General features: G+C 45.8%; 1 protein-coding gene across 2 annotated transcripts; it reads left to right on the top strand.

Annotated features, from left to right (window-relative positions):
* The first annotated feature begins 6,484 nt into the window (after positions 1 to 6,484).
* On the top strand, positions 6,485 to 10,099 carry LOC103647738 (hAT dimerization domain-containing protein). Of its 2 annotated transcripts, XM_020552955.2 has the most exons (4): positions 6,485 to 7,036; positions 7,127 to 9,069; positions 9,151 to 9,269; positions 9,380 to 10,099. In XM_020552955.2, the coding sequence occupies exons 2-4, from the start codon at positions 7,194 to 7,196 to the stop codon at positions 9,866 to 9,868; spliced, it is 2,484 nt and encodes an 827-aa protein (XP_020408544.1). In that variant the 5' UTR covers positions 6,485 to 7,036; positions 7,127 to 7,193; the 3' UTR covers positions 9,869 to 10,099. The 2 variants fall into 2 exon arrangements, with proteins under 2 accessions (XP_020408544.1, XP_035823471.1); XM_035967578.1 differs by having other exon boundaries at positions 6,498 to 9,069.
* Positions 10,100 to 10,947: the final 848 nt, after the last annotated feature.

Here is a 10,947-nt window from a genome sequence, read left to right as displayed (position 1 = left end):
GCCTTCTACAGTCTTAGGAGCAAATTTAGATTTTCTGCCTCTTTTAACAAGTATAAAACATTTGCTACCAAAGACTCTAAAATATGAAATATTGGGCTTTTTACCGGTTAGGAGTTCGTATGATGTCTTCTTGAGGATTTGGTGTAGATATAACCGGTTGATGGCGTAGCAGGCGGTGTTGACCGCCTCGGCCCAAAACCGATCCGATGTCTTGTACTCATCAAGCATGGTTCTAGCCATGTCCAATAGAGTTCGATTCTTTCTCTCCACTACACCATTTTGTAGTGGCGTGTAGGGAGAGGAGAACTCATGCTTGATGCCCTCCTCCTCAAGGAAGCCTTCGATTTGTGAGTTCTTGAACTCCGTCCCATTGTCGCTTCTAATTTTCTTGATCCTCAAGCCGAACTTATTTTGGGCCCGTCTCAAGAATCCCTTTAAGGTCTCTTGGGTATGAGATTTTTCCTGCAAAAAGAATACCCAAGTGAAGCGAGAATAATCATCCACAATAACTAGACAGTACTTACTCCCGCCGATGCTTATGTAAGCAATCGGGCCGAATAGATCCATGTGTAGGAGCTCCAGTGGCCTGTCAGTCGTCATGATGTTCTTATGTGGATGATGGGCACCAACTTGCTTCCCTGCTTGGCATGCGCTACAAATCTTGTCTTTCTCAAAATGAACATTTGTTAGTCCTAATATGTGCTCTCCCTTTAGAAGCTTGTGAAGATTCTTCATCCCAACATGTGCTAGTCGGTGGTGCCAGAGCCAGCCCATGTTAGTCTTAGCAATTAAGCAAGTGTCGAGTTCAGCTCTATCAAAATCTACCAAATATAGTTGACCCTCTAACACTCCCTTAAATGCTATTGAATCATCACTTCTTCTAAAGACAGTGACACCTACATCAGTGAATAGACAATTGTAGCCCATTTGACATAATTGAGATACATAAAGCAAATTGTAATATAATGAATCTACAAGAAAAACATTGGAAATAGAATGGTCAGGAGATATAGCAATTTTACCCAATCCTTTGACCAAACCTTGATTTCCATCCCCGAATGTGATAGCTCGTTGGGGATCATGGTTTTTCTCATAGGAGGAGAACATTTTCTTCTCCCCTGTCATGTGGTTTGTGCACCCGTTGTCGATGATCCAACTTGAGCCCCCGGATGCATAAACCTTTTTCTTTTTGCCGTCCTTTGCCATGAGGCACTTGTGGCCGACGTTGGGGAAGAGAAGTCCCTTGGTGACGGCGATGTTGGCGGCGTCCTCGTCGTCGGAGGAGTCGCTAGAGCTTTCGTTGGAGTCCCACTCGCGACAAACATGGGCATCGCCACCCTTCTTCTTGTAGTACCTCTTCTTCTCCTTTCTTCTCCCCTTCTTGTCGTCGCCCCTGTCACTAGAAATAGGACATTTTGCTATAAAGTGACCGGGCTTACCACACTTGTAACACACTTTCTTGGAGCGGGGTTTGTAGTCCTTCCCCCTCCTTTGTTTGAGGATTTGGCGGAAGCTCTTGATGACGAGCACCATTTCCTCGTTGTCGAGCTTGGAGGCGTCGATGGGTGTTCTACTCGGTGTAGACTCCTCCTTCTTCTCCTCCGTTGCCTTGAATGCGACCGGTTGTGCTTCTGACGTGGAGGGGCCGTCAAGCTCGTTGATCTTCTGTGAGCCCTTGATCATAAATTCAAAGCTCACAAAATTCCCGATTACTTCCTCGGGAGTCATTAGTGTATATCTTGGATTACCATGAATTAATTGCACTTGAGTAGGGTTAAGGAAAATAAGAGATCTTAAAATGACCTTAACCACCTCGTGGTCATCCCACTTTTTGCTCCCGAGGTTGCGCACTTGATTTACCAAGGTCTTGAGCCGGTTGTACATATCTTGTGGCTCCTCCCCTTGGCGAATACGGAAGCGACCGAGCTCCCCCTCGATCGTTTCCCGCTTGGTGATCTTGGTGAGTTCATCACCCTCATGCGTCGTCTTGAGCACGTCCCAAACTTCCTTGGCGCTTTTTAGTCCTTGCACCTTGTTGTACTCCTCCCTACTTAGAGAGGCAAGGAGTATGGTTGTGGCTTGGGAGTTGAAGTGCTCGATTTGGGCCACCTCGTCCTCATCATAATCCTCATCCCCTACGGATGGTACCTGTGCTCCAAACTCAACAACATTCCATATACTTTTGTGGAGTGAGGTTAGATGAAATTTCATTAAATCACTCCACCTAGCATAATCTTCACCGTCAAAGGTTGGCGGTTTGCCTAATGGAACGGAAAGTAATGGAGTATGTCTAGAAGTACGAGGATAATGTAAGGGGATCTTACTAAACTTCTTGCGCTCATGGCGCTTAGAAGTTATGGAGGGCGCGTCGGAGCTGGAGGTAGAAGGTGATGAAGTGTCGGTCTCGTAGTAGACCACCTTCCTCATCTTCTTTATTTTGTCGCCACTCCGATGCGATTTGTGAGAAGAAGTCTTCTTCTCCTTCTTCTTTTCCTTGTTGCGGGACTCTTCCGATGAAGCCTTCCCGTGGCTTGTAGCGGGCTTGTCACCGGTCTCCATCTCCTTCTTGGCGAGTTCTCCCGACATCACTTCGAGCGGTTAGGCTCTAATGAAGCACCGGGCTCTGATACCAATTGAAAGTCGCCTAGAGGGGGTGAATAGGGCGAAACTGAAATTTACAATGTTAATCACAACTACAAGCTGAGTTAGCGTTAGAAATATAATCAAGTCCGCGAGAGAGGATGCAAAACAAATCGCAAGCAAATAAAGAGTGAGACACGCGGATTTGTTTTACCGAGGTTCGGTTCTCGCAAACCTACTCCCCGTTGAGGAGGCCACAAAGGCCGGGTCTTTTTCAACCCTTTCCCTCTCTCAAACGGTCCCTCGGACCGAGTGAGCTTCTTCTTCTCAATCAAACGGGAACAAAACTTCCCCGCAAGGGCCACCACACAATTGGTGCCTCTTGCCTTGGTTACAATTGAGTTGATCGCAAGAAAGAATCAAAGAAGAAAGCAATCCAAGCGCAAGAGCTCGAAAGAACACAAGCAAATCTCTCTCACTAATCACTAAGGCGTCGTGTGGAATTTGGAGAGGATTTGATCACTTGGGTGTGTCTAGAATTGAATGCTAGAGCTCTTGTAAGTAGTTGAAGTAGGAAAACTTGGATGATTTGAATGTGGGGTGGTTGGGGGTATTTATAGCCTCAACCACCAAACTAGCCGTTTGGTGGTGGCTGACTGTCGTATGGTGCACCGGACAGTCCGGTGCACACTGGACATGTCCGGTGCGCCAGCCACGTCACCAGGCCGTTGGGATTCAACCGTTGGAGCTTCTGACTTCTGGGCCCGCCTGGCTGTCCGGTGTACACCGGACAAGTATTGTAGATTGTCCGGTGCACCGTCTCGCGCGTGCCTGACTTCTGCGCGCTTCTAGCGCGCATTAAATGCGCCTGCAGGTGACCGTTGGCGCGAAGTAGCCGTTGCTCCGCTGGCTCACCGGACAGTCCGGTGTACACCGGATAGTCCGGTGAATTATAGCGGAGTGAATTCCCGAGACTGACGAGTTCCAGAGCCGCTCATCCTTGGGGCACCGGATGTCCGGTGTACACCGGACAGTCCGGTGAATTATAGTAGTTAGTCCAATTATTTGTGTCGGGCAATTCAACCACCAAAATCATTTAGGAAATAGGTGTAAGCCTAATTCCCTTTCAGAAGCAAGAGACACCTAAGTGTGTGGTGGTCCTTGCGGGGTCTAAGTGACCCGAGATATTAAGGAAAAGGCTCACTCGGTCTAAGTGACCGTTTGAAAGAGGGGAAGGGTTGAAAGAGACCCGGTCTTTGTGACTAACTCAACGGGGACTAGGTTCTTTGGAACCGAACCTCGGTAAAACAAATCATCGTGTTCATCCGCTTGTTTTCCATTTGATTTGTTTTCCCCTCTCTCCCGGACTTTATTTAAGTTCTAACGCTAACCCCGGCTTGTAGTGTGTGAAGTTTATAAATTTTAGATTCCGCCTATTCACCCCCTCTAGGCGACTTTCAGAAAGCAAATTGAAGCAAAGATATGTTTCTAGCACCTAGTCACTTGTTTTAGGTGCTAACAAACATCATCTAAGTGATAGGGAACTTTTCAAGTCAAGCCAAAATGTAGTGAAGAAGGTTGGCTAAGTATGACCAAACTTGGGCAATCTCAGCCTCACCGGACAGTCACCCGAGACGAGCTCAGGCAAGTGAGAACTGAGCTCGGGTGAGTCGAAGACGATGTTTGTTATCTGGCGAGTTGTGGCCTCGGTGAGCTGCTGGCTCGGGCGCGTTGGGGCCTTGTACATATTGTGAGAGCAATTAAGTGAAGAGATCCTCCTCCTATTCTTAATTAAACTTGGTTTTAGATTTCACTAATCCCATTTGTAGACCAATTGTTGTTTTTAGCTAAAGTTTTTACAGGATTACCTATTCACCTTCTCTAGGTGCTCTCAATAGGACCTACTGATTCATGTCTTTTTCTCGACACGCTAATCACTAAGGGTAATTAAGGAAGCTCGCACAAATTAATTGTATTACAGAAGCTAGAGTCTATGGGCTTGTTTGGTTCAGCTTTTTTCTGACCAGCTTTTCTGAAAATCTGGTTGTGGGGAGAATCTGGCTGTAGGGAGAATCTGAGTATTATTACGATTACGTGTGGAGGAAGATAAAGTTGTTCGTAGGGCTCAGAATTTAGAAAGTGATGAATTTCTACTATTACAACGAATCAACCAATTATGTGTTTATGTTGATTTTGGATGGTTTTTGCTCCAACGAATTTTATAAAAGATGGTTGAAAAGCTGAGCGTTTGACAGTCCACAGCAGTTTTTGGTGGCCAGAAGCTGCCAGAAGCCGAAACAAACAGGGCCTATGTGGAAGCCAAACGCTCTTGAACCCTGTCTTACTAATATGTTGAAGTTGTTTCATGGTGAAGCTGGAAAACCAAAGCTACAATTTTTGAAATGAAGCTCTCCCAAACAGGGCCTAAGGCGGGCTCTTGTTGTATCTGTTTGGGACCAACGCCTACACCACAAAGCACAACACCGAACCGCTAAACGTTGTGTTCTCATCCAACCTAGTTTTAGTGAGGTTCTCAATTAGGCTAAGGATAAAAATTCACCTTTAGGATTAGTTTGAGAACCCCATTTTTTAAGGGATTTCCATTTTCCCAAAGAAAATTAGTTCAATTTCTCTTAGAAAAATAGGAATCCTTTGAGAAAATGTTCTCAAACTAGCCCTTATAGTTTGGCTCGTCTGGCACGAGCCCATGGTGTTTCTAACATGGCGCTTCAACCAACTAAATGCTTGTTTGGTTACAGCTAGTCAAAATTAAATAAAAATAGGATTTAATCTCTCTCAATTCTTTTTTATTCAGACGCAACCGAACAAGACCTAATGAGTGAATTCCTTTTTAGCCTGGTTGGCCTTGGGTCCAGGTTTCATCTAAGCAAGCGTCAAATCTAGGGTATAAGTCTTGTACGAGGGATTTATAAACCTCTTATTTTTCTTTCTTAATATAATAATATACAGCTCGCCTACGTGTTCGAGAAAAAAAAACAATAGACTTGTAAACCGTGTAGCCAAACAAATAAAAGGCCTGTTTGGCACATTTTTTTTTCTTCTGAAGAGCTTTTCTAAAAATCTAGATTCGTCGATAATCTAGCTGTCACTAGAATCTGAATATTGTGTGGCTTACGTACGGAGGAAGATAAAGGCGCTCATAAAATTTAGGATCTAGAAAGCAATGGATTTTTTTTCCATCACGACGACTCGACGGAATCTACATTCACGTTGATTCAAAAGCTTTTCACGGAAGTGGACTGAGAAACGATATGTTTGGCTGACAGAATCGATTTTAAGCCGAAACAACCCCCGCAGACACACAAAGCTTCCCTTCGTGGCCAGCTTATCTGAACGAGTCCTTTTCATTAGTTGCTCAAATCTTCTTCTTTTTTTTGCACGTGTGAAGTTGCTACATACGACATTACCGTTTGTAGCTAGCTTGAAACAAGCAAGGAAAGCAATCATACACCCAAGGGATTGCGAAAAGATCGTCATGCATGAGACCACTAGCAGCCATATCTATCTGAGGCCCCTTGATCTTTGGCGTGACCACAGGCCACACCATTAGTGGCAGGCAGAGACCCACTTGGGCTTAATGGCCTTAGTAGCCTTCTCGTAGTGCTGTCTATGTGACCACATGAGTTCGGTCACAAGGCGAAACAAGGTATAGGCATAGCTACCATTACCCCCCTGTGCATCACACTTCACACCTACCAGGAAAAGGATCTGCTGAACAGTCCTATGATTATATTTACGGGGAGCTGTTCGAATTAGGCTCTGCTTGGAAGCACCTAGTTTTTAAGAAACGGGTTTAGAAATTAAGGTGATTCCAAATACAGTAGTTTATGACTCGGTTTATAAAGATTAAATTATGAGTTTCTTAAAACCAAAAAAGTTGACATGTCCTAGCCATGGTTTAAAAGTCGTCGCCTAGGCGTCGCCTAGGCGACGCCTAGGCGTCCAGGCGGGGAAATTTTCTAGGCGTCGGCGCCGCCCAGAGGAAACCGTGTATGGCGTCCGCCTTGGCGAGGTAGGCGTCCGCCTTGGCGTCGTAGGCGTCTGGGCGACGCCTTTTCCTCCCTGGGCGACGCCTTATCTCGTTTTGGGCTTTAGGGTTTTGGCGGCTAGGCGCGCGTTTTGTTTTGGGCCTGTTCCACTGTGCGCGCGCGGCAAAAATACATTGTGCGTGCGCGGCGCCGCGGCTGCTCCTTCGCGCGCAAATCTCTCTGCGCTCTCTCCCTGCTGCTCCTCTCTCCCTGCGCGCGGCGGCTGCTCCTCTCTCCCTGCGCGCGGCGGCTGCTCTGCGCGCGGCGGCTGCTGCGTTCTCCCTGCGCGCGCGCGGCTGCTGCGTGCTCCCAGCGCGCGGCTCCCTGCTACCAGCGCGCGACTGCTGCTCTCTGCGCGTGGTCTTGCGGCTCCCTGCTCCTTGCCGCAGTGCTAGCTGCTGCTGCTGGTAAGTCCTAGTGTCCTACTCCCTGCTTACTCCTCCCCTCCTCAAAATGATGTTTCTCATCCCCTCCTCCCCTGCTTCCCCTGGTTTCAGACTGCGCAACGAGTAGGTTTCTGTCAAGTGTCAAGACTGCAGCGACTAGCGACAAGCCGACAACATAATGTCTTCTCGAAATGAAGCTCCATCTTCTGTGGCTGGTGAGTACGATCCGAAGAGCGATCCTACCCGGAAGCCACGGAAGTCTACTGATCCAGGGTGGAAGTATGGATTTTGGCCAGATCTTCAAAATAAAGATAAGGTGGAATGCACCCTATGTGGCCAGGTTGTTAGTGGAGGGATAAAGAGGTTAAAGCAACATTTGGCAGGGGCATATGGAGATGCAAAGTTATGTCCCAAGGCTACCAGTGGAATAAGGAAGGAGATGACAAGTTATTTGGAGGCAAACAAGAGAAAAAGACCAATGTTTCTAGATGAAGATGAAGAAGATGATGAAGTGGTGGAGGTGGCAGCAGCAGATGGGACGAATGATACATCTGCTGTGGAGTCTCAAGCATCCAAGGTGCAGCCTAGTTCTGGTACAGCAGCCAAAAAAAGACAATCGACCTTGCAATTTAAGGCAAACAGTAAAGCACAGCAAAAGACAGCCAAGTCCGTAGTTGAGATGTTGCGGAAAACACCAGAGGAGGTGGTGGATGAGAGACTTTCAGGCTCTTATCAGCCCACAATCTTGGCTAGTGCAAAAAGCAAGGAGGACAAACACTATGTGGACATGCAGTGGGCTTTGTTCTTCTATGAGTGCGGTGTACCTTTCAATGCCGCAGCAGCTAGGCAGTTTCAGATTGCAATTGAGGCCACAGCACAGTTTGGTTCAGGGTATAAGCCCCCAACACCTTACCAACTAGGCGAGCCATTGCTACAAGAGGCTGTGAAGACAACAAATACAATGAGGGAGGAACATGAGCGTGCATGGAAACACTATGGTTGCACACTCATGTCTGATGGATGGTCTGATAGGAGGGGACGCCATCTCATTAACTTCTTAGTGAACAGCCCAGAGGGCACTTATTTTTTAGAGTCCGTTGATGCATCTAGTGAAGTACATGATGCATACATGCTTGCTGATTTGCTTGAGAAAAAAGTTGATGAGATTGGGAGAGACAAGGTTGTACAAGTTGTTACTGATAATGGTGCCAATTACAAAGCTGCAGGCAAGCTTCTAATGGAGAGGATTCCTACTTTATTTTGGAGTCCATGTGCTGCACATTGCTTGGACCTAATGTTGGAGGACATAGGAAACTTGAAGGAATTCAAGAAACCAATTGCACGTGCAAGGCGTGTGACAACTTTCATATACCGACACGGGAGAATTCTTGCTGCCATGAGAGAGAAAACTGGTGGGGCTGATCTTGTGAGGCCTGCAGCCACTCGTTTTGCTACTTCCTTTCTCACATTGAAGAGCTTGTACAAGCACAAGGATGCTTTGAAGGCTTTATTTGCAAGCACAGCTTGGACTGATAACAGATTGTCAAAGACTAGTGCTGGATTGGATGTGTATAACATTGTCTTCTCCACACAGTTTTGGAATTCAGTAGAAGATTGCCTTAGAGCTTCGGGGCCACTACTTATTGTACTTAGGGTGGTAGATGGAGATGAGAGGCCAGCTATGCCAGAGGTCCAAGCATTGATGAAATGTGCAAAGGAAAAGATCAATCAAAGCTTTGCTGTCCAAAGCAAGAAGACTTTACTCAAGAAAATCATAACTATAATTGAACGGCGTTGGGAGAAACAAATGGATCACCCATTGTATGGGGCTGCAATGTATTTGAACCCAGGAAAGTTGCATCCTCTCATAAGAAATGATGATGATGCTACTGTTGGTCAGCTAAGAGGTTGCTTTCTTGATGTGCTTGCAAGAATGGTAGATGATGAGGAAACTAGAGACAAGATCAATTCTCAAGCAATGGATTACGAGTTTCTTAGAGGAGCAGCTTTTTCAAATAAGATGGCCAAAGATAACCTACAAACTATGACCCCACGTAAGTGTTTGTGGTTGTTACTAGTTTACTACTTACTAGTTGTTGCTAGTAGCTTGCTAAATTGTTGTGATGTTATTGCAGTTGAGTGGTGGCGTTCGTATGGTGGTCGTGCTATTGAGTTACAGAGATTTGCTAGACGTTTGGTGAGTCTTTGTGCGTCTTCATCAGGTTGTGAACGCAATTGGAGTACCTTTGAATTTGTAAGTTATTATGTGTGCCTCCTCAAGTCCTCATCCACCTACTTGGCTACTTTTGTATCCAATATTTCGGGATTAAATGACCAAGTGTTTTCTCTTTTCTTATTTTGTAGATCCATACAAAGAAAAGAAACCGATTGTTGCATAAGAGGTTGAATTCTATTGTCTTCATTTCCTACAACAGAAAGATGAAAGCTAGGTTCCAAAAACTACGCCAGAAGAAGGGGAAAAACTTTGATCCATTGGTTCATGAGGACTTCAACTGGGACAATGAGTGGGCTGATTCTTTGCATGTAGTCCCTGAAGGTGGGCGTGGGTGTGAGTGTGACCTTACATGGGACCTTGTGGATAATGCCATTGGAGCATCGCAAGCACTTCGTGGCCGAAACTTACCAAGAAGGGCCCATAATGTGTATTCAAGAAGAAATTCTGTTGCTGCACAAAACATGTCAGAGGCTGAAGAGGAAGATGAAGATGAAGATGAAGATGTTCCACATGACGATGCAGAAATCACAGATTGTGAAGATGAATCTAATGGTGGCAATGCTGGTGAAGAAGGGGAGGCACCCAATATCCCAGGAGAGTTTGATGATGATTTTTGAGCGACGAGAGACAGGGAGAGTAGCTATTGCTAGATTGCATTAGCAATTTAGCATATTTGCTGCATTACTAACTGCAGCTAGTTACTATTAATTATGCCATTACAAACTATCTATGTGGCTATTTCAGATTTGGACATTTGGTATTGTGTTGTTTTAAATTTTGTGACTTGTTGTTGTTCCTTTAGAAACTACTTTGTGGCTATTTCATATCCATTATTATGCTATTGTGAATTTGTGATGATTTCTAGTTTATGAGCTGTAACAGCTGTTTGGTTGCTTGGTATTTTATAACAGCTCACAGCTGTTTGTAACATCTACTAAGGCGTCGCCTAGGCGCCCGCCTAAGTCGCCTAGGCGGTCAGGCGGTGGCTGGGCGCCTAGTTCCGCCTAGCCGCCTTTTAAACCATGGTCCTAGCTACAAGATAAAATTGGTTTCTTAAAAACTGAATTACTTACAAACAGACAGATGGAAGACAGTACTTTTGTGGCTGCAAAGGAGATGCAAGTACTTTTATGGCTGGAAGACAGTACTTTTTTTTCTCTGTTTCGCTGTTTCTTTTCATACCCTGCTGGTGCTGGTACCTTAGCTTGTTGCAGGATTCTGATAGGAACCTCACACGTAGTAGCAATGTTTAAGAAAACTGTGCACCGGCCCGGCCTTGAGACAGCTAGGCATCGAAAGGAACACTCACACTTGCACTCTCTAGATAATTAGATGGATGGTCCAAACGAATCTAGAGGGCCGGCCTGTGATGATATGCTTTAATTATATATAAAATGGCGCATACATTCCTACGATGTTGTACATGATATGTTGTGGTTCTCCAAACACTAGACACATCTAAAAAAACTCCTTCATATTAGTGGTGTCCGCTTAAGTGTTGTGGCGAAGGCGAACACGTCTCCCTCGCTCGTCGATCACCAGCATGTTCAAGACCGAAGGCCCCGAAGATTGAGCCATGCAAGCTCAGAGCCCAAGGTCGACGCCCGCGCGAAGGCTCGAGCACTATCTTCGCACCGGTGAGTCGGAGCGAAGACCATTAAAAACTTCGGAGCTCGCACGATCACGACCTCGAAGT

This window comes from Zea mays, chromosome 4 (genome assembly GCF_902167145.1).
Source record: "Zea mays cultivar B73 chromosome 4, Zm-B73-REFERENCE-NAM-5.0, whole genome shotgun sequence".
Classification (NCBI taxonomy): Eukaryota; Viridiplantae; Streptophyta; class Magnoliopsida; order Poales; family Poaceae; genus Zea; species Zea mays.
Note: the sequence above shows the minus strand (reverse complement) of the source record. Positions and strands in the feature narration are given on the sequence as shown.

Coding starts and splice junctions, on each gene's coding strand:
- LOC103647738 (XM_020552955.2), top strand. CDS start 7,194: ATGTCTTCTCGAAATGAAGCTCCATCTTCTGTGGCTGGTGAGTACGAT. Junction 9,070..9,150: donor CCTACAAACTATGACCCCAC/GTAAGTGTTTGT, acceptor ATGTTATTGCAG/TTGAGTGGTGGCGTTCGTAT. Junction 9,270..9,379: donor ATTGGAGTACCTTTGAATTT/GTAAGTTATTAT, acceptor CTTATTTTGTAG/ATCCATACAAAGAAAAGAAA.